Consider the following 27421-nt stretch of genomic DNA (forward strand, 5'->3'; position numbering starts at 1 on the left):
AATAATAATAATAATAATAATTTATTATTTGTACCTGCCCATCTGGCTGGGTCTCCCTGGCCACTCTACACCAGACACGTCTAACTTCCAACAGACTGTGAAAAAACTTGTTGAGCTTTTTGGGGGGAGGAGAAGCCAAAGTTGTTGAGCTATTCCCCCTCCCACAATTGTCCAGACTCGACCAGGGACATCCCGAGATCAACTGGTAGATCACGATTGACCTGTTGGACAGACCTGCCTTACACAAATCTGGAGCAGAGTCTGCTTCTGGCAACTCATGCAGCCAAGCTGGTGCCAAACATATTGCTATGCTTTCCCTTGGACCACATCAGTGAGGCCGAGAGGAGGGTCTTGTCGTCTGGGCAGCCCAAGACCTCCATACACCCTGCCCAGACCTGCACCCTGGAGGTCACTTCAGTGTTGCTAACACAGTGGTTTGACTTCAACCCCAGAAATGCACTCTGTTGTCACTCAAGACAGATTCCAACAACCTATACCACCCTTGGATCCTTACTAATGAAGGGTGGTTAACAAATTGAACTAATAAGTAAACAATAGGTTAGCAAATAACATTCCCCTGGGATTGCCCCAGGGCAATCCTATGCACACTTACCTGGGAGTAAGTCCAACAGAACACAGTGGGGTGTTTTTGAGTAGGCTTGTATAGGCATGCACTGTAAGCTGCTTAACTGCTGTTGTATTTTGAGCCATTTTAGATGTGTGCTATTCTATTGTGCTGTATTGCTTTTAGTAAAAGTTCCCTCAGATTGATAGAAAAACCAGAATTTCACCTGAAGCCTTTATTTTATTTGCTGCACCGGTTTCAGATTGATTATATTACATTGCCTCTGTTTTTTTAGAATGTATTTTTTAGAACATTATTGTATTTTACTGTTGATTTTAATTGTTAGCTGTCCTGAGTGGTGAAGAAGCAACAGAAGGGTGGGGTGGAAAGTTCTTATTTTATATATACACATGCATAGAGACAAATATAAATGTATGTATAAAATAAATGTGCATACTAATTCTCAGAATGCAATACTGCATACTGTAGGTGGGTATACAGAGCGATTAGCTGGCAGAAGTCTGATCCTTGTGTGTTGATCTTAGAGTCTGTGTGGTAAAGTAGTTTGTAAAGGCAGCATTGCCATTACAGAACATCTCCTTTCCACTGCCAGTCTACGAACTACAGACATCCCACCTATTAGCCTTTAGAGGAAATGGGGCTTGAGAGGGTGGTAGCCAGAGCCTGCCAGAGAGGGGTCATAGAATCATAGAATTGTAGAGTTGGAAGGGACTCCAAGGCCCATATAATTCAACCCCCTGCAATGCAGGAATATCAGATAAAGCATCCATGACAGATTACCACCCAACCTCTGTTTAGAAACCTCCAAGGAAGGAGAGCCCACAACCTCCTAAGGGAGACCATTCCACTGTTGAAGAGCTCTTACTTCAGAAAGTTTTTCCAGACGTTTAGTTGGAATCTCCTTTCTTGTAACTTGAAGTCATTGGTTCAAGGACCATTTGGCCCTGGGCTTCAAGCTCAAAGGGAGCCTAAAATTTCAAACACTTGTTATTTATTTATTTTTGGCATTTGCTATGTTTCACAATTTTTTTAAAAAGCCCACGGAACCAAACTGTGACACTCCCATAGCTTAGAACTGCAAATTTAAGCAAATAAGAGGTGTGGTTTGGTGAATGACCTTTTTTTAAAAAAAAATTGAGATAATTTTTGTTATATTAAAGAGATAAAAATGTTAATGACTTGGTATAAGTCCTATCCACTTCCACTTTCATTGGCTATGAAGTAAACATGTCCCCTGCTCTTTGCCGGGAACTCTGTACCGGAGCAATTTGTGGATGGAAGTCATAGCTTGGAGTCCAGAGGCAGGCTACCTGCCACTTCCTTTTCTTTTTTTAAAAAAAAGGATGTTTGGGGACAAAAACCAGTGAAGGGGCAGAGGTCACCATAATATACACATTGTTGAAAACAATTTCCCTTAATTTTTGCATATTATTTTCACAAATGTATGTTTTAATGCACATTTCCCTCAAGGCATAAAATTATGAGATGTGCGAATTTTGAAGGAAAACTGGGTTTTCATTTGTGTATTGGATCGAGAAGTGCAAAGTGGGTAGTTTCTCATCAAAATGTGAACACAACTGAATTTCTCCCTTATCCCTAAGGTCAACCTACAACAAGGTCTGGGTGGAGAAGGAAAAACACTGCCCTAACCCTATCTGCTCTGTTCTCAACCCATTCCCAGATTTTGAGCAGCTGGAACAAGACTGGACACAGAGCTTGAATTCCCAAACTGACTGGGTGAAAAATAGTTATTTAGCAATACTAGGTGTACCAGTAATTGCTGCCCTTCTCTCGGAAAGTGTTTGCAGCTGTATGATACAGCCTATTATGGCAAAATAGTAAAACTCCTGTTGCTAGCATTTGCCAACACCTGCTGACTCATTATGATTAGGAAAACCCAGTAGATTTCAGACCTGGGGAGCTACTTCTCTCCCCCACCCACAAGTCCTCCCCATTGCGAACAGCTGCAAAGCTGCATTCAATTCTCACTCATTATTTCAGTCTCAATAATTCATTTTCCAAGGAATTCATTTCAATGCCCCTTTTCTTTGTCTGATATTAAACATGAAAGGTGCTATAAAAGTGAATTACTACATTACATGCTAATTCATTTGGACACAGTATATTAAAAGAATTCCCCAGGAAACTTTTTAGTTTAATGACAGTGGAAGATGCTTAATTGGGGCGGCATTAGTGTACACTTAATCAACACAGAATTGTTAAATGTGAATGCGGGGTTTGAAAATGGTGCCACGGAGCAGCTTGGGTTGATCAAGATTATTATATTTTTAATTCCATATAATTGTAGTCAACAAAAAACGTATTTTTTAAAAAAGAAGACTGGAAAGCGCAGATTCAATGAATGATAACATTCATGAGGAACTTGTAACTGAGCTAAAAACACACACACACACACACCCCAAACGGCTGGCATTGCTTAGTCATTGCTCATAATTTAGGAGCTCACTCAGTATAAATAACTTTAGACACAAGAACACTGCAATCTCAATAAAACACTGCAGCACTGAGGGTTGTACAACATTGCCTGGTGTCAGGATGTCACACAGTTTTCTTCCTGTCCCCGAGCAGTTTCCCCCTTTCCCCCCAAATGTATATTAGATTTTTTTAAAAAAAATGTTAAGGGATCAAAATAAAGAAAATAGTTATCCTTGAAGAAATTGTGTCCCTATGTGAGGCAATGGTTTCTTCTGCTACGCAAAACCTCTTCTATATTTTGTGAGAGAGCTCTTTTGCCCATTTCCCCCTCTCATTCACTTCAACAAATATGAGGCTTTTAAGCTTAACAGAATATGAGTACAAGAGGTTGCAAGTTTGCAATTTGTTTATTTGCTACATTTATATGACACCCCATAGCAGTGTTAACATTATCTTTCCTTCCTTCCACTTGTAACAAATCTTTTAACATTCAGCTTCATTGGATGGCCCTGAGTTCTAGTATTACGAGAGAGGGAAATCCAATTCATTACTCCCACAGCATGCTTAATTTTAGATGGCTCTATTGTGTCTCTACTTGCTTGCTTCCCTTCCCCCCTAAACTCACCTGGAAATACAGCTCAAATGATAGAGAGAAAGTTAATCACTGCCTAAAATAATTCACAGAGGGTGGATCCATTCCAGTGTCATAATTTTAGTGTACAGAGGCAAAACGAATGATTCCAGCTCCACTCCTTGAAGAAAAGACCAAATGCACTTCAGAGGAGGGCAATCTACATATAGATGTCCCACGAGTACTAGAATTTTGATGAGTAATAAAGCGTATGCATTAATGCATGGCTGCAACTCTGTAAACTATTTTTAATTTTTCTAAAAATGGGATTTTGACATGGATAGCTATGAGGGGGGGAAATGGGGGAATAGACCTACTTATCTCCCTCTCTCTGCTAAAGTTTTTAAAATGTATTTTTATTAAAGATTTTCTTGATTTACAAAAGTTTGTGCAATCTCCCCCCCTCTCTCTTATTCCCCCCCCCCATATAATATTTTTTACTAATTGGTTTCATTTGTTGAGACATTAGGAAGAAAGGGGGGAGAGAGGTGGAGGGGGGAGAGGTGAGTGGGGGTGGGGTCGGGTGGCGATGTTTCTATTTTACTTAATATATGTGGGGTTTTGTGTCAGCGTTGTTTGTGCAGGTTCTCTGCTGTTCGCTTGTGTTCCTCTGGTGGTGAGAGAGGTTGGGGTTGGCCTAGTGTGTGGTTGTTCATTTGCGGTTGGCTGTGGTGGTTTTTGTTTTCATGTGTGAGTGGGGTGGGTGGATGTTTTGGATCAGGTTAGCCATACTGATTTGTATCGTGTTGGTGGATTTTTGTCATTGTCTTGTTGGATTGTGTATGTGATAAAGGGGAGCCATACCGGGGTGAAGGCGGGATGCTGTCCTACTATAATCACACCTGTGCCTCTATTGTAAGTGATTCCACTGTCTGCTGAGGCAGAGATGATCTGAGAACTCTTCCATTCTGCTACTATCATGTGGCTCCTTTAAAAGTATTCTTTCCAAGTAGCTGCTACTTAATTGACACAATACAAGGGAGAAAATACAGACAACGTCTAGCAATGACAGCCTACAGGAACAGAATGCTGTTCATATTGCAGAGGATTTTAAGGGTGAAGCAGGGTGAGGTAGATGGAAATAATGAAACCTTTGTGAAGATGTCTAATGAGGAGGGGTCTGCTTCAGTGCATGAAAAAACCCCAATCCTCCTGGTTTAAGACTCATAAACATGTGGAGCATCAAAATATGGTTTGGTATATCCTGGTTACAGACTAACCCAGTTACAGATGAGAGTAATAATCATAATAATTATGATCATCATCATCCAAGCTTAGTTACAGACTGAAGGCCACCAGAACTCACCCTGGGCCAGATAATTTGCACCAAACATTTGAATCTATTAAATATATATCATTCATTCCCTTCTCATTTATCTTTCATCTACAGGAGTGGTGACACTAATAGGTGTTAGTGATTGAAAGTGCACTCCAGGATAATTAACTGGCACAGATTAACATAGATTTGGGAGGGGGAAATGCATCATTTTGTATAAGCCTTTACTGTGCAGCCTTGCTCACAATCTGAAAATTATCACAGTCCTCACAGAAAAACCTTTTCAGCCTAGAGCTCCTAGTTGGAGATAAAGATGGGAGGAACAGCATTGCTTTGCAAGCCTGATACTTCCACCTGCTCCTAACTTGGGCAAACTGCCCTAGAGTAGGGCCTCTGCCCCTATCTCCTCAATATACACTGCTGTCAGAGTAACTGTTGGAAAACGCCCTGGGGGTGTCCCTGCAGTACCTATTCCTAGTGTCCTCCAGTATGCGCAGCTCTGGAAAAGGCACTTCCCTTCTTCTCCAGTGCACTTCAGTGATATATATCAAATGATATATGCACACTAATCTTCTAGCATAACACAGCAAGAAGCGTGAGATATCGTAGAGCTAATCTACGTATTTATTTACACACTATGTACAGACAAAGGAATTATGGTGTCCTCTCTCTCCCGAGAGGGAAAGCAAACACAAGTAAAAGCAATAGTACAGTACAATAGTACATACAGCGGAAGAGATAAGACTGTCTTCCATTCCCACATTCTTTTCCCAGACAGCCATGTAATTTATACCAATCTCATCTGCAGCATTGGAGGCGTGAAATACAAACAGTAACTACATCAGGGATACCCAATGTGGCACCCTCCAGATATTGTGGACTCCCATCAGCCTCAGCCAGCATGACCAATACCCAGCATTTGTGGGAGTTGTAGTCCAGCATCACTTTGGGAGGGGCACCACATTGGCTACTTCTGCACTAAATTAATCCAGGGCAGTGAGAGAAAGACCTGCTGTGCAGTCTTGCAAGCAGACAGGGCAACTTCCAGGTTTGAGAGGGTATTGGGCAAAGTGTCCTCTGGGCCTCTTCCTGCCAATGGGCATTGGTGGGTGTAAGGTCCTCGGTTGGTTGCTCATGAGTAAACAGGCATAACTCCGAGTTTTCCTTTAATAGTTTTAATTGTGCAAACTATGTACAGTGCAGAGCTAATAAGTTCATGTCTGTATCAAGCGTCGGCAGAATCTGGGAATGGCCCCTTCCGGTTCTGACCCCAACAAAAGAATTTCGGTATACGAAAACCCCGCCTCCCATCCTTTTGTTTCACCCCTCAATGCCTTTGGGGCGACGGAAGCTGCGTATCTCTTTCATCACCCCTTTGGACTAGGGGAGTGCAGGGTTTCTCCAGCATCCTCAGAGCCACTACCCTCCATTCCCTGAAACGCATGCCCCTCCTCGCTGGAAGCGTCACTGCTCCCTCCGCTGCCAGAAGAGGTGCTGCTGGTCAGGTGGGACTGGGGCTCTCTGTAGCATCCTGAGAGCCCTTCCACCACCTTGCGCTGCAGTGGGAACAGTTGCCTGGCAGTGAGCTTCTCTGGCTGCAGTGGCAGTGCACTAAGCAACAATGGGCAGCTGGCTCTAGCCACTTCTTAAATTTTCCACAGTGCCCCTAACCTTAGTGACCTTCAATAGTGGTGGTTCCCAATGAGCTAAGTACTGTTTTTCAAAAGTCAAGCCATGAACCCCCTACTTTTTGAAAGTTTTGGTACATCTATTGTAGGGTTTTTTTTATGTGAATGGTGCCATGGACCCCCTGGGTGGGTTATATGGACCCCTTGGGGCCCAGAGATTCTTCAAAAGCTGTCCCAAGGCAGACATCAATAGTAGGCCCTCACATATGCCCACAGATGACAGGTGCTAATGTTGCCCCTGGCACTAGTAAAGTTTACCTTAAAGGAGCATCTTTCTTTAAAATGACAGCTGCAAGAGCCTTGAGAGTCTGGCAAATAAATTAGCCAACTCACACCAACATTTGCATAACTGTGGTTTTTTAAAAAAAGAAAAAAAACTCACATTGCCTTAGCAAAATGATGCTTAAAGCTGTTATCTAATTCATGCTAAATTATCTCTAAAATGTGCATTTGTAAAATATACATCAGCAAAGAAGTGGTGATTGATTCACAGAAACTGAGATCAGACCGGGGCCTATGATTATGTGGTGCTTCTCCATGGCAAGATCCCACAGGCTGGACGCAGGAACTATGGGAGTGAAACATGTTCTTTTCTTCTGATTATTTCCTGGCCCCATCTGTGTAGCACCTGTATTCAGATATTTACCGCAGCAGTGCAGAGTCTTGCTATAGGAATGAGTCATCTGCTACTAGCAGTAGGCATGAACAGGGCATGAGCCAAAGGATAAATAAGGGCATTAGTAATCTTGCAAATTCTCATCTCTCCACCAACTTTATTTACTCCACATATTTCTTAGGCTAGATGAGGTTTGCTTTCGTGGGAATCTCTTCATTCTTTCCCTAAGCTTGTTTTTCATTCCAGTGTAAAGAAAAATAAGGTCTACATGGCACTAGCCCTTGGTTTCAAACAAGGACAATACACGTCTCAGTTGTAAGGATAATCTGCCACTTCTGTGCTGAATGGGAAGAGGAGAGCAATATTTTATCTTCTAAGTGCTCAGCTTGGAGGTTGAGTGTCCAAGGGAGAGAGAAAATTGAGAATGCAATCAGACTATAACATCGCACAAAGTATTGTGACATCACCCATTTTATTTACTACATTTTATATCCCACCTTTCCTTCAAGGAGCTCAAGGAGAAATCATGGTTCCACCCCTTCTCTTTTTTATCCTCAAAACAACCATATGAGATAGGATAGGCAGAATGGCCAAAGATCACCTAGTAAGCTTCATGGCTGAGTAGAGATTTGAGCCTGCATCTACCAATATTAGACCACATTACAGTGACTCAGTTTATAGGGTTGCAACCTGATTAATTGGTTAAAATGTCTTTAATCATATGGATTTAAAGCAATCATTAGTTTCATAAGATTGCATATGGATAATAACAATGTTTCTGAAGCCTGTTCCTGAAACATTCTTCAGAAACAGGAAGAGCTAGAAAGAGCAACAGGCCTAAAAATTATGACCAAAGCAAATTATCAGGGTATTTGGATTACTAATAAAAATACTAATTTGTTTAAGGATAATTATATCAAAAAGTGGAAGGAGATGAAAGAAGATCTAGATAAATGGAGCAAGTTAAACCTGTACTTATGGGGTAGAATATCTATGATAAAAATGTCAATTCTTCCCAAAATGCTCTTTCTTTTCCAGACAGTCCCAATAATTATGGGCACAAAATGTTTTAAAGGTTGGCAGAGGGACCTATCCAATTTCATATGGCAGGGTAAAAAGCCAAGAGTCAGATTCAAATTGCTGATGGAGCCTAGAGAAAGGAGAAGGTTCATGGTTCCGGACTTTAGAATGTATTTCGAGGCTGCATGCATGATATGGTTGAAAGATTGGATGTTACTTAAGGATACTGAGGTTCTGGGTTTGGAGGGCTGGAACAAATTCTTCGGGTGGCATGGCTACTTAGGACATGACAAAATAAAAGCACATAGAGGCTTTACTAACCATTTGGTGAGGAAGGCCCTATTTGAAGTCTGGGAAAGGGATAGTAGTAGTAAAGCAGTAGTAACAACTAAAAACCCCCTGGTGGCTATTGCCTATGGAATCATCGGTTATTCATAGAAATAATATGAAAGACAATTGGCTAACATATAGGGAACTCGTGGAGGAGATAAATTTTGAACAACTAAAACAGAGTGGGGTGAATTGCCTAGAATATTACCAGCTAACAGCAACGTTCGAGAAGGATAAAAAAAATCAAAGGGGTTTGGTAAAAAAAATTCAATATGGGAAAAGGAAATATTATACAATAATCAAAAGACTTTCTCAAAAATCTACAAATTGTTACAGAATGAACAATCAGAAAAGGGAAATGCCATTAAAAAGTGGGAACAAGAGTGGGGGAAATTATGGGCAAAAACCATAAACTTCACAGCATGTTATTTAATAAGAGAGAATTATTTGAATATGTATCATAGGTGGTACTTGGCCCTGGAAAGGCTGGCTAAAATAAACAAAAAGCACAACAATAAGTGCTGGAGGTGTATGAAACAAAACGGAACCTTCTACCATATGTGGTGGGAATGCCCAGAGATTGGGAAATTTTGGGGCATGATCCACAATGAGATAAAGAAAATACTAAGAATGACTTATAGTAAAAGTCCAGAGGTATTCCTATTAAGAATATTAAACAATGATATTCCAAAAGATAAAGTTAAAATATTCTTATATGCAACATCAGCAGCAAGAATCCTGGTAGCTAAGTATGGGAAAGGGAAACAAATACCTACCAGGGAAGAATGGCTATGTAAACCTTGTTAACTTGGAGTTAGCCAAACTGACGGACATAATAAGACAAAAACCAAAAAGTTTAGTGAAGAAGGAATGGGACTGTTTGAATGAATACTTAAAAAAAACAAGGTTCAAGGGTAAATATCTGGTTGAGTTTAGAATGACAAAGGGTAAGGAATAGTAATGTATATATGCATAAATAAATTAGGATTGAGATAATAAGGAAATAAAGAAAGATATAATGAGACTGAAATGAAGTGTCATGAGGTCGGTGGAAGTCTTTGTTTTATTAACTTTGGTGTTGGAATATGTCTGTTTTTCTTCTTTCTCCTTTATCTACATTTCTTTTCTTTTTTCTTTTTTCTTTTTCTCTTTTCTCTTTTTATTTTCTTTCATTCTTTGTTTTGTGTTTTAATCTGTAAGATTTAGAATTGTTTCTTTTTTGTTTTGATGTACTGTTTGGTGTATTGCTATATTTTGTTGTTAATAAATAAATGAAATTTTGAAAAGAAAAAAAACCCCAATGTTTCTGAAGCAATAATTATATGTTCCTTTGTGTTACATAATGTAGTCATGTTCTCTTTCAGTCAGTCAGTCAATCAATCAATATCTCTTTTAAAATGGCATTTGCCACCTGCAGTATCTGTAAGTATTGGTATTAAAAACCATGTATTTAAAAACCTGTCATTAATGGGGCTCCCATTTTAGTGAATTAATAATTTTAACTGATGAATCAAATTGATGAATTGATTAAACATTGCTTCCCTATCAATTTCACAAAATATATTTTGCAAAGGCCATTTCCCCCCTACCCCCCCCCCCCCCCCAAATTCCCTTTCCTTTTGTGTTGTAACTTTTAGATTGTAAGCCTGAGGGCAAGGACTATCTTGTTACTGATCACGTTAAGCCACTCTGGGAGTCTTTTTCAGCTAAAGAATGGGATAAAAATCCTTCGTATAAATGAATAAAGACTACAAATGTATATTTTTATCATAAGTTGGTAACCCCGTAAATATGTTACTGTAGCAAACAGAAGAAGAATTTATATATGCGCATATGGTTGCTAGTTACTTAAAACTGATGAGTCCAAGATATTGTTTGCCTCCCTGATAGTGCTTTCAAATGCTTCCTTTGGTGGCTGGAGGGGAGTCCTAGGCTGATTGATTGACTGCTAAATTTGAAATGTTGTTGAATTATTATTTATTTTTCAAATATATCTATAAATTTAAATAAAAAATCTATATGGGGTACCTTGTTAACAGTCCTGTGGAGTTCCTTTATGTACGTTTTGTTTTTGTTTAACTATCTATTTTGTGCTTTTATCCTGTACTTCTATGTTGTGAACCACCTTGAGATCTTTGGATGATGAGTAGTATATAAATTTAATTAATAAACAGCCTCGGCCCAGTATACCTAAAGGAGCGTCTCCACCCCCCATCGTTCTGCCTGGACGCTGAGGTCCAGCGCTGAGGGCCTTCCCTCACTGCGAGAAGCAAAGTTACAGGGAACCAGGCAAAGGGCCTTCTCGGTAGTGGCACCCACCCTGTGGAATGCCCTCCCATCAGATGCCAAAAAAATAAACAACTATCAGACTTTTAGAAGACATCTGAAGGCAGCCATGTTTAGGGAAGTTTTTAATGACTGATGTTTGAATGTATTTTTAATCTTTTGTTGGAAGCTGCTCAGAGTGGCTGGGAAAACCCAGCCAGATGGGCGGGGTATAAATAATACATTATTATTATTAGTAGTAGTAGTAGTTTTAGTATTAACAACAGCAATGATGATAATGATAATAATAACTGTTTGTTTATGAAAAGGCCTTAGAAAAGTCCATAACACCAGATGAATTCACGCCAGTTCGCCTGATAGACCAGATAAAGTTGATCAGCTTGTAACAACAGTGCTCCTACCAACAGGATTTGACATGTCTCCCCACCTCCCACTTCCACCTCTACCTCTCTAACTCCATCACAATGCGTTTGACAGATATCGTGGCCAGCAAATCAAATAGTGTTTCAGTAGTCTACTTTGCCCTGCCCCACCGTGCTCCCAGACAGCCTTCCTCAAGGGGTCCTTCAGATATCGTAGGGTCCTTCAGATATTGTGGGACTGTAGCATTCGTCATCCTTAACCATTGGTAAAGCCGGATGGGACTGATGGGAGTTGTAGTATAAAGCATCCACAGGGCACCAGGTTGGAGAAGGATGCCCCAGGAGCACTATCCACCTTTTAAAAAAGTGTCACGTGCACATATATTTAATATAGTTGTATACTCTTCTCCTTTTTTAAGCACATCATTTTAAACAAACGTTAAAAGTTTGCTTTGGGGAGTGAGGGAAAGATGGTTTGGTGTAAATAGCACTGTAAATAGACAACTGAACCAGTTTCTCTTGGACTCTGCTTAGAAGGGAAGACTGTATATCTAGACCAAAAAAAAAAAAAAGGTGCACACTCACTACTTGTATGTCTGTATGCACCCTGAGGGTCCATCTCTGTTCCTAGTTGTTTTTATTATTTTGCTGATGGCTCCGTCCTTCTCTAGGCTCTGCTATAGGGTGTTTATTTGAAAGAATGCAGCTAAGGCTAAAGACAAATAGGGAGCAGTGGGAAGTCTTCAGATTAAAAGGGGGGAAGAACATCATTTTGGTTCTCCACAGTCCCGTTAACAAGATCCTTCAAAACATAAAAGGGAAACAATCTTACTGCATGCAAAAATGTCAAAGCACAATACACAAAGACACAACATGCTTTTTTTTTTTAATAATCCAAACAAAACACGAAGAGTATTAAAGTCTATGCTGTTCCTTTTAGGTAAACAAATTGCATGTATTTGCTCCGATGGGAGGTCAGGAGCATCCCTTTTCACAGTTACATAATCCCTGAAATCGTGTAAACCTGGTTGTACAATGTGGTGCTAAGATCAAATCTATGGCTTAAAAATAAAAGAAATAAAATTAACCCACCATGTAAAACAACAACAGCAACACCCCCAAACCCGGGTGACACTAAGCTGTCTAACACAAAAAGAGGTTTCTGTAGCTGAAGCTGAAAGTTCATCAGCAAAACCTGAGATCATAGCAGATTTCAACTAATCCACTCCTGACTCAGAACAACAGAAAACACTCCCACTGATTTTCATGGGAGCTGGGTGCTCACTACCTCAGTCGCTCTTCTCTGTATCCTGAAACCATTTTTTTCCCCACCTGTTGGCTCAAAGGAAACACATGCATTTAAAAAATAAAGTTGCATGCCTATAGTGAAGAGATGATCTACGGCCAGGGGAAAGCACCCTAAACATGCTTCATAGTACCACTTCACATACAACCAGAGGACTGGCGCCAGGGGCTGGCACTGCTGGGCACTTGCTGAGGCCCACACTTGTGCTGACCCCTGGAGCCCCTTGCCCCTGCTTTTGCCAACCACACACCCTGCTTTGGTCCTCTGGCCCAGGAGGAGAGCATCAACAAGAAACAGGAATGAGCAGCAGGAACAAAAGCTGCCACAGCCAGCTGATTTGTCTGCCTTTTTCCTCTGCAAGCAGAGGGAAAGAAACCAGATAATTGCAATGCAGAGGGGAGGGACCCACGGAAAGCCCCCCCCCAAAAAAAAACAACCAGGAGCCAACACATCACCACAGGAATTGAGTTTGCAATTGATAATAAATGACATAGCTATATCTTGGTAGGCATTCCAAAATTAGCCTTCATCTGGAATTAAGGACATTGGGATTACTTGGTTTATATAAAACTAATCCCAAACGGGGCCGTAGTGCAGTAGATATTTTCTGCGTTTCATACAACAGACTGCCCATCCTCAACCCTGCAGTGTGTGTCTGTCCTCGACCGCTTCAAAAACATTTCAGTTTGTTTTTTTCCCTTTTGCTTCTGTTTTCAGAACATTGTACGTGGTATTTTATGGGGAAATATGATACATTGTTACTCTAAATTATGCTGTGTCACTAGACGTGTGGCAATAAATAGCTCGCCATATAAAATTAGCGTGATGGATATATTTTGTTCCAGCAGAGTGAGTAATCTGACAAAAATAGAGAAACGTTGCCGATATGACAGCCGGACACTTGTGACACTACCGCGGAACTATAAATTCCGTCCTCTGTTGTTTACAGATTGACTTTGAGGCCAAGGACAAAGAGCAACCTGTGGTTAGAAGAACAAGGGAAGGTGCTGCACGTAGGTAGGGTTAAAAACTCTTGGCAAGGAGGCATTTTTCTTTACGAAGCCACACACCCCTGGAGCCATGTCATTATACAAGAGTTGTTGCAGGAGAACCTCAGGGTCTCTCATTAAAGAGAAAAATTATCTCCTCGGAGCTTTGATGGGGGAGAAATGTTGCAAATGTCAGTGGCAGGCATCCCAGAAGACAAATCTTAAGAGGCTGCTTCAAAAACAAAATCTATTTTGGGGATTCTGCCCTAGTGAGTTCGTCAGCACCTGAGTTCAAGGAGGTCACTTAGGCTAGTGACTTCCTCTTGGCTTTCAGGAGCCTCATTGGTGGCTGGCAAAGTACAGAGGACACATTAAAGGGGGGGTTGTTTAGCTTCTTTCTGTGAGGGAGCTGGAAGAGTGGAGCCCAAGGTAGGAAAAAAACCACTGATGATGCTAATAGTGACTTAGCACAAATCTTATTACGTACAACAGGGACCAGCAATAGAAAATGCAGCCTATCCCCACCCTTTGGAATTCAGGTCTCTGCAAATTGTGCTTGTAGTTTATTTAGGTTTGGATGTGTTTCCAGTTCCAGGAGGAGGGGGAAGAAAAAAAAATTGACCCTTTATTCCATCCTACCTCTCTGAGGCAATCCCCTGCTGTGCTATATCATGCTAGAGGACTCAGATTTGGGGCAGTCTGCCAGCCTGGGAATCTCAGCATTTATAGCTGTATAGAGGAATGGTAATTTTGAGACTGGGAAAGGGAAAAAAGGCTTTCTTTATTCTTCTTGAAACATCTCTGCTTACTACAGAGAAAGGATGGTGATTTTTTTATACATATAAAAAAGTCACAGCATGCATTCCTTATTATCAGCAGTTAGGGGGTTAAGCAAGGCAATTCCCTGTTCTCCCCCCCCCCCATCCAGTTTCTCCACTCCCAAATCTGTCACCTCAACATTCCTTAGAGGGTCACAGGGTCTTGTCAGGATTTTTATATTTTTAAGGAACATCTTTTCTTTTAAATCGCAAACTCAAATACCATCATACTTAGAGAGTCCCCAGTACAGTACTTTGTTTTGGTTGGGCCTGTTTCACTTCCAACTTAATGGGCACTCAACCACTCAAGTTCACTGCCAGAATTAGTGACGGATATATAACGTGTTGTGAATATTCAAAATCAGATGAAAGTTAACATTTACACGCAAATACTGACAAGCACAGATGACTTTGTTGAATGCCTGAAATCTTGCAGATACACCAGAAAGTGTTGACCACCCCCTAAATATGATTGTTGCTGTACAGCTGAGAACTGTAAAAACATATACCTATTTTTGGCAATCCACAACATTCATATGGGATTCTCAGTACCGGTACTCTTATGTGTGTGTTGATATTTACCATATTTTGGACATTCCTTCAAGCATATATACAATTGCCTGACATGGTGAGCTTATTAAATTTCTATCCCACCCTTCCTCCTAAAGGAGCCCAGGGTAGCAAACACCAAAGTGGTAAAACAATACAGTTTTTAAAAATTCTAAACACAGGCATGCAGGACTGGGTAGATCCATTTACTCTGATGGATCAACCTCCACTTTAAATTGCTGTATTTATTTATTTATGTATGGTTGCTAGCTTTAACATTTATGTATGTTTTAAAGTTAGTTGTAACTAGCCTAGAGCTTGCCCTGCATAATGTGGCTAACAAACTGAATATGTAATGATAACAGAATCCCTGCCATCTCCAAGAAAGGCTGGTGAATACTGCCAGCTAGAAGACAATACTGAGCTAGATAGAATAATACTCCAAATCTGCATGTTCTACAGAGGAGCCAACTTCTAAAGAAGATAGTGGGGCCCCAACGTGACGTCCTGTCATCATGTGTGTGACGTTGCGAGGAGCCAGGGGACGGAATTGAACACCCTCTGAACACTGAGGGGGCCCAAATACATTAGGGAGGAGTGAAAGTGCTTTGGCCCCTAGGAGCTGGAGCCTATGATGTTCTACATACTATCGGTTTCCCCTGTATGATTCATAGCATACAGTATAGGCCAATCACTACATGATGCTCATATGCAGTGGAATGCAATTTATTGCTCATCATCATATTGATGATACCCTTTCCCAAATCTCAGCGCAACCTGTTCAGTCTCATGATTTTCTACACTTGATCTTAGGCAAAAGACCAAGAAGCTATTCCAGTCTCATGATTTCTAACTCTAGTGTGATTTCTAGGGAATGATACATGATTTCAGAATGTCAAGAGTTGATTTTGAGACAACACTGGGAGTTGCAAAGCCAGCTCATACGAGACAGGATACTGAAAGGATTACATCAACATTGATATTACCCCACTGGGTAATACCCCACTGGTGGACCAAATTAGGCCCCGAAATGGACTTTGGACATACCTGGTATAAGGTATGGATAATATTTCCTTTTGCATTTATAGGGTATTTGACATATTTATATAACAGGGGTTGTCTTCTGGGAAAAAGACCATAGCTTATTTACATATTATTTCACTTATGCAGGTAATCATAGCTAATTGCCTAGGTTCAGCGCCAGGCCAAAATATTTTGCTGCCTGAAGCAAAGGGCAAGATAGTACCATCCCCATTCCACATATAGAAGCTGACTGGACTGGCAGCTGAAATAGAGTTCAATTCTGCTATAATGGGACAGCATCCTCCACAATACCCAAGGGCAGTAGCAGGTTCGCTTAGGGGTGCATAACAGTCTGTGTGGCACACAAATACTGCTTCATCCTCCAAAAGGGGAGATGGGTGGAGGAATGCTCAGGAGGGCTGCCTCATTCTGCCTAATGGTGGTGCCAGCTCAGCCTAGGATAGCACTTTGAGTGAAGAAGCACAGCTCCTGCATCTGATGCAAGAGATTTTCCCAGTTCTGTCATGGTGCACACATTCCTGCTGCCCATTAGGATCTGGGCACAATTTACTGAAAGTCATAAAGACAGGTGTGTAATCCAGTGCGAGCCTGTAGGTGATATGTGTATGTGAAGCATTGAACAATTTCTGTCAGCATGGTAGTTGTTCAGTTGCAAACTAGTTTTTCAGCTGGCACATCATTGCAGTTCCTAAACCATAATGAAGCTTCCTGAAACATAGGAATATAGCAGGCTATATTATACTGCTGGCCAGTGATGGCACCAGAAATACATTTTTTGGGAGGGGGGCACAAATGGTGCTCCCAGAAGTGCAAGCTGGATTTCGAAGGGGCAGAGGAACCAGAGACCAAATTGCAAACATGCGCTGGATTATGGAGAAAGCTAGAGAGTTCCAGAAAAACATCTACTTCTGCTTCATTGACTACGCAAAAGCATTTGACTGTGTCGACCACAGCAAACTATGGCAAGTTCTTAAAGAAATGGGAGTACCAGATCACCTCATCTGTCTCCTGAGAAATCTCTATGTAGGACAAGAAGCTACAGTTAGAATTGGATATGGAACAACTGATTGCTTCAAAATTGGGAAAGGAGTATGACAAGGCTGTATATTGTCTCCCTGCTTATTTAACTTTAATGCAGAATTCATCAGGCGAAAGGCTGAACTGGATGAATCCCAAGGCGGAATTAAGATTGCTGGAAGAAATATCAACAACCTCAGATATGCTGATGACACAACCTTGATGGCAGAAAGTGAGGAGGAATTAAATAACCTTTTAATGAGGGTGAAAGAGGAGAGCGCAAAATATGGTCTGAAGCTCAACCTCAAAAAAACTAAGATCATGGCCACTGGTCCCATCACCTCCTGGCAAATAGAAGGGGAAGAAATGGAGGCAGTGAGAGTTTTTACTTTCTTGGGCTCCATGATCACTGCAGATGGTGACAGCAGTCACGAAATTAAAAGACGCCTGCTTCTTGGGAGGAAAGCAATGACAAACCTAGACAGCATATTAAAAAGCATAGACATCACCTTGCCGACAGAGGTCCATATAGTTAAAGCTATGGTTTTCCCAGTAGTAATGTATGGAAGTGAGAGCTGGACCATAAAGAAGGCTGATCGCCGAAGAATTGATGCTTTTGAATTATGGTGCTGGAGGAGACTCTTGAGAGTCCCATGGACTGCAAAAAGATCAAACTTATCCATCCTTAAAGAAATCAGCCCTGAGTGCTCACTGGAAGGGCAGATCCTGAAGTTGAGGCTCCAATACTTTGGCCACCTCATGAGAAGAGAAGACTCCCTGGAAAAGACCCTGATGTTGGGAAAGATGGAGGGCACAAGGAGAAGGGGACGACAGAGGATGAGATGGTTGGACAGTGTTCTCGAAGAGACTGGCATGAGTTTGGCCAAACTGCGGGAGGCAGTGAAAGATAGGGGTGCGTAGCGTGCTCTGGTCCATGGGGTCACGACGAGTCGGACACGACTGAACGACAGAACGACGGCGGCAAATGGGGCAAAGTGTATTTCATGATGGGCAAGTTATGTCACACATGTTAGCATCTCTGAAATAAAAATAACAGTAGATGCTAATCAGAGTCCAGCAATGGGGTAGAAAGCTCTTTTCTTGTGGGGGCGTGTGCCTCGCTGCCCCCCCCCGGTACCACCCATGCTGCTAGTCCATCTAGTTTGAGTCTATGCTGATTGGCAACAGCTCACCTGGGTTTCAGAGAGGTAACATTCATGGATATGCCAAAGATTGAACCTGAGACATTCTGAATGCAAAGCAGATGCTCTGCCATTGATCTGCAGCCCTTCCCTTTATTTGGCTTCATGTCTGAATTGACAACAATTATTTATATACATGTAGGGAGGCTGTTGCACCAGGAGATGAGAGCACTGAGCAAAACAGAACATTAAAGCAGATGAGCCATTCTGGTTTGGTGTGATGCCTAAATAGGAGAGCAGGTGCAGAGGTCACCTGGTCACAGGCCTCCCCTACTATGGTGGGATGTATTGTATTTCTATTTAGCAGATTTCCAATTTTGCGTTGATACATATAAATTGTCATATGGAGATCTGTGTCCTCTTTTTGGCAATGTATATGTGACCACCCTAAAGTACATCTGAGGTACTAGGGAGAAAGTTTGCTGAATGGAGATGAATGGTATGTGTGCAAGGTTTTTTTTTTTTAAAAAGTTTTGCCATCAAATTATAATCTAATGTCATGTAATAAAAACCCAGATCAACCCCAGTCCACTCTCTCTCCCCTCCTTTCATTACAACTTTCTGTATGTACTGTAGGCATTTCTTTCTGGTATGTTTAGCCATCTTATATTAAGTTTAGGATGCAGTAGCACAATTATATTAATTGCTTTAAAATTCAAATCAGTGTTATAATGTGAATATTTAAAACTTTCTCACCCAAAGTGAACTAGAACTGGAATGGAACTTGCTAGGTCAGTTTGCCATATCATCCTGTACTGAATTGAAGTGGAACCAAATAATAACAATAATAATAACTTCGTAATGGGTCCTGAACCAAAAATGTGTAATGGTTTGCCTCCCAATTTTGACAGGTGAATGCGTTTTTCATGAAAAGCTAGAGTATAGTGCCATTATATCCAACCAAGTTCAAAGCCAGTTTTGTAGCATCCTGTTGAAATGTATGCATTTAGAAGCTATTTTAAAGTTTTAATCTGATACTTAACGTTTAAAATATTTTAGCTGATTTATAGATTAGTTGGTTTAAAAGGAGATAATTTAAATGTGTGAAAACCTCAACAGAAATGCTTTTTAAAATAATGACGTCAAAGGAAATGTGTAGTAATAGTGGGAGTAAGGGAAGCTTTTAATTGTCAGAAGAAAATGCCACATTTAATAGTTTGTTCTTCACAACCTTTCAATATCAGCCCTAGCTCTTTGAGGTAGATATATAGGCCCTGTGATTTGCCTTCCAAGCTAGATTGTAGGAGAGATGCCACTATAAGATCTGGCAAGCCAATGGGCCATATTCATGTAGGGATTTTGTGCAAGCATAATTTCCCTCCTTTTTGTGTGCTTCAGGCTATTTTCAAATGTCAAATACCAAATGCTTCTTACTCTTATTGGAAGAAACTCATGTAGTGTGCAAGTGTGGCTTCACCATCTTTTACATTATAAACCTACATGCAAGAAATTATCTTCCCGTATGTAGACTTCAATCTTGGCTCCTTGCCCTTCATGAATTGTACTAGCCTCCAGTCAAGCAGGAAATCACCCTAATCCTAAACAGATACTCTCACTAGAGTCTCAGAAGACTAAATGATACAATAGTCACCCGTCCCAGAAGAATATGACTGGTTAATAAGTGTCTTGTTGATCTGCATCAAAGGTGGGGGCCCAGCAAATGCAGCAGCCGCAGCCAGCATGACCAATATTCATTGATGATGCAAATTGCAGTTCAACAACATCTGGAGGGTCCTGGGTTCCCTAACCCTGCTCTAGATAGACTATAGAAGCTTTGCTAAGCATTTTCAGGATTGTGACATGTCAATGAGAAACACTGGTATACAGCTAAGGTTTAATGTGCCTCTTTTGGTCCCCTTAGATAGGCTATGATAAAGGCACTAATTTTCTAGGCACCCTGAAATAAAACAAACATTTTAGGCTGCAATTCTATACAAACTTATCTAGGAATAAGTTTCACTGAACTCGATGCGACTCGTGAATGAGTAGAAACATACAGGTCTTGCTTTCCAGTTTTCATTTTATCAGCTTTCAGTGCCACTAAATATTTGACAAAAGTCTAGTGCCATTGGGAACTTACTGTACCCAAGTCCAGTGAGTTTCTTTTTTTAAAAAATAATAATGTTAAGACAGTATCAGCTTAAGCTGCAATCCTAAACAAACTTACTAAGGAGTAAAATCCACTGAACATGGTGGGACATACACAGGATTGTGTTTTCTCAATTAAAATCCCCTCTCAGTTAGTAGATGACTTCTGTCAGGAACAAGGGAACTTGCTAGATTTGGGAAAGGACACTGGTATCTTTCCTCATATTTTTGCCTGTCAAAAAACAGAAACCAGTTGCAAAGCAGCAGCTGTTAACAGCAGCCCAAATATACCAGTACTTGCAAGTGGAAGCCTGGAGCTTGGCTCTATGGCTATACTGAAATTTTAAAACAGATATGGTTAACCAAAGTGGAAAAAAACCAAATACACTGCAATCCTATTTTTTCCACTTATTTTATCTTTTAGCAGCGAATGAGGAGTTTGTTTAGAAATCCTTGTTAAAAAGAAAGGCTGAAATCAGCAGTGTCCAAACTGGGTCTGAGATATAAAGAGCATCTTCATTCCAGAGTTGCTAATATGAGCAGGCAATTCAGAGAGTGTGGCATGCTAAATTTACTTGTCAGTGGAGAATGAGCTGCAGATGTAACACTAACATCTGAGGTCCATCTTAAGCTAGGAGAGCCTTCATCTGCTGATAAGAACATAGGAGGAGCCTGCTGGATCAAGCCAATGGCCCATCTAGTCCAGCATCCTGTTCTCACAGTGGCCGACCAGATGCCTGTGGTAAGCCAGCAAGCAGGATTTGAGCACAAGAGCCCTCTTCCCCTCCTGTGGCTTCCAGCAACTGGTATTCAGAAGCATTGCTGCCTTCAAGTGTAGTGGCAGAGCAGAGCTGTCATGGCTGGTAGCCTTTGATAGCCCTCTCCTCCATGATATAATCTCGCTGATCTTGGTTTGATCTCCATGGTCCCCCCCTTTCTCTTCTAAGTGTGACTCATTATTGTAAAAACAGCCCTGCCCTTATGTCCCAAGACCATTAGCCATCCACAGGAAACAGTGCTTAAATCAAACAATCAACAGCCTCTCAACTCATGGATTCTCATATTGACAGACACAACTGCTTTGTATCAAAACATTACTAATTCTCCATCTAGTACTTAGGAGCAAACATAAGAAGCTGCCTTATACTAAGTTAGATGCCAGGTCCACGTAGATCAGTATTGACTGGCAGTGGTTCCCCAGGGTGTCCTTCTTAGCCCTATTTGGAGAGTGAACCTGGGATCTTCTGCATGAGAAGCAGATGCTCCACCCTGGCCCTTCCTCATATTGCTTATAGAAGTGGGGGGTGACTTTTCCAGACATGAGATCTTCCTAAGATGGCGAGATAACACTTTTGATTGATGGGTTGCACCAGTAGTGCCATAGCCATCTTTCAGAGAAAAAAGGAGAAAGGAAAATAGGGGGACAGAACATTTCTAGACAGACAGAAGACATAGATTAAATAAAGACGAAACAGTATGTTCAATAATCTTATAGCCATTAGCTCCCCGTCATACTTTTGCCTATTAGGTAGTCAATGAAACATCTAATAAAACTGCCAAAACATTTGCAAAGCTAAGCAGGGTCCAGCATGGTTTAAAACTGGATGGGAGACTGCGTGTTGAGATTCCTGCATTGCAGGGGGCTGGACTAGATGAACCTCGGAGTCCCTTCCAATTCTATGATTCTTAATTTAGCTACAAGATGGAGCATTATGGGAACCAGATGACGGGCAGTGCGACCACATGCACTTTAAAGCTAATCCCACTGTAGCCAATGGGGCTTACTCCCTAGAAAGTGGGTTTAGGATTACAGTTTAAATTCCTATAATCCTCTACCTGTTACCTCCTTTTGCTGCTCAACAATTCAACACCACATGACCACAACATGTCAAGAATTGCATGTCCTGTCTCTCATTGCTTAAACCCAACCTCCCAGCATCCTTCAAGGGCTTAACCACACATTCACCTGAACATGGCACCAGTCCCAAAGAGAAGCGATTAAAACAGAGGTCATTGCACAATGAATAGATGGCAACTATTCAATAACAGAGAACATTTGGCATGCCTAATGACTTCTAGCTAACTGCAAAAGTCCATGGTGTCAAAAGTGACTGTGGTGTGTGGTTTACCATCATCTCATCAAATGAACAATAAGCATTCAGTGGCCAAAGTCTTATTATAAATTAGATTGAACCGAACACTGATATAATTACCAATCTTTCTGACATAACTATCAGTTCTAAATTGCACTGGTACATAATGTTGTGTATAAAAAGGTTTTGGAAAAGATTCAGAGTCATTTGTGTCTCATTTCTAGAGCTAGCAAACCAGGAGAAATCTATGCTAATCCCATGCCTACTTATAACAGAATGTATCTCAGGGAGAATAAAGGAATAGAGATTGACATCCTTATGGTTTCCTTATTTGCCAGAAAATTTTCTATGGCAGACACCAACTACATCACCTTTTTGATATTTCTGGGCCAGTATATCAATATTCAAATACAAATAATTAAATGTGAGATAAATGCTAGTATTACTGATTCTATTCATGGAATGCTTAGCATATGGTTTGGTGGAACTTGCAAGACTCTCTCTATGAATATGCATTTTCTCAGTTGAGGAGAGAGACTCTAAAGGTCAAAACATTTAAGATTACTTTGCAGTGTCTTCTGAAGACCTGTCAACATTTTTTTTTCTGTTTCCAGAAAATCACTGTCTGGCAATTCCCAAAAGAGGCAAAGGAAACATGCAGTGCAGTTGTTTAATGCTGAAAGGCGTGTACGGGGCTAGTCATAGCCACACCTCTAAAACAATTCTCCATGTTACAGAAATTTGTTTTCCTCCCCTTCATCATATTGTTCTTCTTTCCACTCACATGCAGCTCTTTCTCGCATTTTTATTCTAAACCTGTACTCAAAATTATTGGAGTATATATTGTAATACAGACACGGAAATTATTCCTGACAAATTACGACAGACTACTGAAATAGGTGGGACTGCTTATACCCAGGAAGGTAAAACCTAATGAAATACCATGCATTTTACTACATAGCAAACATCTATAGAGTGACACCATTTAAACAATATACCCTTTCCTTTGATTTTGAAACTGTGTGTGAAAATAGCATGTGGAATGCCATAAAAGAAATAGATTTCAAACAAAACAACACCTGGTTTTGAAAAACTTGCAAGAGCTGTTATAATACTAAGGTTGTTGTTGTTTTTTAATTTGTTCTATAGGAAATAAGTCCAGAGCAGCCCACAACAGGTACTCTTACAATTCCTTTAAATCAATTTTGAAGTTTAGGTTCAACTGCAGATCAGCAAAACTAACTGCCTCTGACTCAACTTGCACAATAGAAACAAGAGGGGGGAAAGGGGTGGGGGAAGGGACAATCTGTGTATAATACAGGCAGAATGTTTTTAAAGTGTCATTCCTTCATTCACAAAATCTTCCACACACACCCCACCACCACCTCCTCCTCCTCTCCTCCTTACCACCTCCCAAGATGAGAGGAAATCTCTACTCTGTTCTGCAACCAGGAGTCAACCCAACTGTTGCAGGGCTGTGACTTGGCAGCTGCATTCTCAGGGCAAGGAACAGTTACCCAGAGATACACAGCCGCGTAGATAAATATATGATGCAGACACATCTGTACACATTTAGAAGCAAATCTACCACGATTCAAGGAGTGGGGGTGCAGGAAAGAAGGGCGATTCTCTGCCTCTCTTCCCTACACTACACCACACACACACACACACACACACTCGGGCATTACCTTTAAGATCAGCTCGGTGTGGTGTTGGTCCAGCATGTTCGCCTTCACGAAGGAGGTGATGATGACCCTTCCGTACCTGCCCGGGGTCTGCAGGTCGGAGTAGAGCCGGTGCTTGGACCGATTGACGGGGAAGAGGCTGTTGACCAGGTTCCTCTCGATCTTGGCCAGGCTGTGTTTGGGCGCCAGCAGGTGCTCGACACTCTCTTCGATCTGGTACCTGCTGAAGCTAGCGCCCAGCAAGATGGAGATGAGCACGGGCGCGGAGGCGAAGAAGACCGGGTGGCTGGCGATGAAGTGGCCGAGTCTGGCGAAAGACGTTCTCAGCCCCCTGTGCAAGACCTGCCGCAACATCCTAGTGCAGAAGCAGCGCAGGAGGGCGAGGCGCGCGCGACGGGATCGGAGGCTCTGCCAGAGCCCAGACAAAACCATCGGGGAGCCCAGGCAGGCGGCGGCGGCGGCAGCTGCCCCTCCGGGCGGAAAGGGGCCGGCCAGGCAGGCAACTCTGCCTCTCGCTCCCCGCCAGCCTCTCCGCGCACGGCGGGCGCTAGAGCTGCTCGCCTCCGTCCAGGAGGCTGCCGAGGGGAGTTTCCCGGCGCCTCATTGTCTGACTTTAAACAGCAACAAAGACTCTCCAGGGAAAAGGGCAACGGCGCCGAGGAAGCAACACCCAGAAGGAGGGGGTGGGGGGGGAGGAAGGAGATCGGATGGGTGGCAACACCTCTTTGTTTCTTTTGAGGGTGGTTGCGCTTTCTGCCCAGCCAAGTGGGTGGGTTCCTCTTTTTTTGGAGGGGGTGTTTTTGTTTGTTGGTCCAGGAGAGGGGTGTGTGTGTGTGTAGATCGAAGTGGGGGTTTGACACTCTTGCTGACTAATCTCAGTGGAGCTCCCGCTCGCCGGCTTGAAGAGAGATGGTGGGGGCAGGGATGGGGGAGGGAGATCTATATTAAAAAAAATAATAATAAATTCGCACGCAGAAGCCCTCGACACTTGATCCTTTGGGAGGTGTTGGGATTTGTTGTTGCTGCTGCTGCTCCTGCTCGGTTGTAGATCCACAGGAGATGGTGGGGCTCCGGCTGATTACACACCTGCAGAACTGAATGAATGGGTTTCCTTCCCCCCACCCGCGTCTCTAAACGATGACAGGAAAGAGACTCGCCTCTTCCTCAGTCCAAAAGCCCCAGGGGGAGAAACTCGCCGTTTCAAAGCACACGCTGCTGCTGCTGCTGATGGTGGTGGTGGTGCCTCCACTTGCGAGCGAGTTCAGGGTCAGTTTCCTCCGCGGCTTTTTCATGACAGTTGTTGAGCTTTAACAAATGACTAGCCAATGCCCAGGTGGCTCTGAGCAGGCGGCTAGGCGAAGCAGCGCTTCCTCGCCCCCATCTTCGCTGGCTCTCTCACGCGACTCAAGGATCCGAGGCGTTGCATGAAACACAACCAATATGGGAAACAGCCTCCCGGGGAGGGTTTTCTTTAAATAATAATACTAATTTAAAATAACTTAGCTGGAAGTCTCGGTCGCCGACTGCGAATCACCAGGGATGAATCCTACTCCTCATCTTAACACATAGGGAGGTGGGTGGCTTCCTCCCTTCTTCGTGCCTGCCTCGGGGTTTTCTGCTCCGAGGACTGGATCCCACACTTGGTTTTTGTTTTGCTTTGTTGGCGACCCGAGGCTACTTCAGGTCAGATCCATGTCGGCGCCGCCGGCTTGTGCTGTCCGAGCGAAAGAGCTGCCCACCGGCCTCAGGGGATCGCCCAGGGAGCGAGGGGAGCCGGGCGCGGAGCTGGGACCGACGTGGCGCATGGCAAAGTTTCCCGGCTCACCTCTGAAGGAGTCCCCGAAGAAGCGCGCTCGGGAGAGGGCTGCTCCCCGCCGGGGCGAACGGCTCCCTCATGGCTTCGCGACCCGGATCAGCGCAGAGATACAGTTTTGTGTATTTCATTGGTGTCAAGCTGCCGCCTCTTCTCTCTTTGTCAGCGCATAGAGAAGGGATCCGCTGGTTCTCGGTGCCAAGAGCCAGAGACGTCTGGGCAATTCCTCCAGCTCCCTCTTCGTTGGCGTCCCCGCTTTCCTATCTCTGGCTCCTTTTCCCTCTTGCTGACTCTGCCTGCCTCGATCTCTCCGTCTCTCTCTCTCTCTCCGCGCGTTGCTGCTTCGACGCTCTTCTCTGTGCGAGAGCAGAAACTGCCCAATCTCCAGCCTAAATGGGCATGTGCGAATGCTGCGCACATGCCCATTAAGAACGTGAAGCCGCCGCGAAGCCGGTGCCCTTAACCCTTTGCCCGGAGCTTGTCTCAGACTCCCCCTCTCCTTCGAAGGGGGCGCGACGAGGCTGGCGGGCTCGTGGGGGCAGCCGCGGTCTAGGAGTGCTTGCGCGGGCGCGCGCGCCTGGGTAGGTGGGCGGAAGGAGCAACTCAGCCTCCTGGAATCCCGCCAGGGAAAAGGAACCGTGCCGTGGGGTCACTGGGATGAGTGGAAATGCCCCCAAAACAGGGGGGGGGCAGAAGCGGTGACGAAAGGGCAGTTCTCCCGGGAAAGGATGTGAATTAAAGGCCACCTAGTTTCAATGACAGCCAGTTCTCCCCACACAAGCAAAGGGAGTTGCCTTATAGACCAAGCAAGGCCATTGGTCCATCTATCTTAGTGTTGTATGCACTGACTGGCAGCAGCACTCCAGGGATTCAGATTCACATTCCCAGTCCAATCTTGATGTGTCTGGGATTGTAATGGGGAACTGGGCTTAACCCCAGATATTGAATCTTGTGCCCAATTTTAGGTTAAAGGGAACTCTTAGCAATATGCCTTTAGTGGGCTCTGGGTTGACCCAGTCCTCCCCAACAAGTGAAAGAAGGCAACCAAGGAGATGGCTAATACATATTTCTAAAACATGTCCACCCTACCTCCCTGTGGCACTTTGCTCAGAGTGTAAATTTGCTGTCATCCAGTTGTGCACATTGTCCTTTGTCTGGGTGGTACAGCAGTTAGGATTGGGCCCAAATCCTAGGATTGGGAGAAGTCGGATGTGCAAGTGGACAGATGCAGCTGTTCATTCAAGGTCCTCCCTCTGGGCAGTGGGGTTTGGGCCTAGCATGTCTAGCAGTGGTCATCACTGCTTCTGTCCACTCTATCTGCTCACTTGCTGGGCTCAGGTGTCCTTGGCAAAGAGTGAATGAGCAAAGCAGATTCAACTCAGAAAGAGGGGCGGGCATGGTATATGTCAGAAGCCATGGCAGCCATTCCTTGTAATGACTGCTCTCTTAGGTCTTCCAGCCTTTGCTACATTGAGAGAAAGAGACAGTGAAAGTGGGTGTAATCTGAGCAGCAGGCCTACTCAGCTGTGGCCCTTTCCCAAATTCTTACCGTGGCACCTTCTGGAAAGCGGGAGCACATGAGAAGA

At 42.9% G+C, this 27421-nt stretch overlaps 1 protein-coding gene across 1 annotated transcript in view; it reads right to left on the reverse strand.

The window, feature by feature from the left end:
* The window catches only part of PTCHD1 (patched domain containing 1), a 49484-nt gene extending 24526 nt beyond the window's left edge, over positions 1-24958 (reverse strand). The window contains exon 1 of the mRNA XM_033147257.1: positions 24026-24958. Within this exon, the coding sequence (XP_033003148.1) occupies positions 24026-24454 (429 nt within the window). The 5' untranslated portion in view covers positions 24455-24958. The remainder of the gene's footprint in view (positions 1-24025) is intronic.
* Between the last annotated feature and the right edge of the window lie 2463 nt (positions 24959-27421).

This window comes from Lacerta agilis, chromosome 4 (assembly GCF_009819535.1).
Source record: "Lacerta agilis isolate rLacAgi1 chromosome 4, rLacAgi1.pri, whole genome shotgun sequence".
Classification (NCBI taxonomy): Eukaryota; Metazoa; Chordata; class Lepidosauria; order Squamata; family Lacertidae; genus Lacerta; species Lacerta agilis.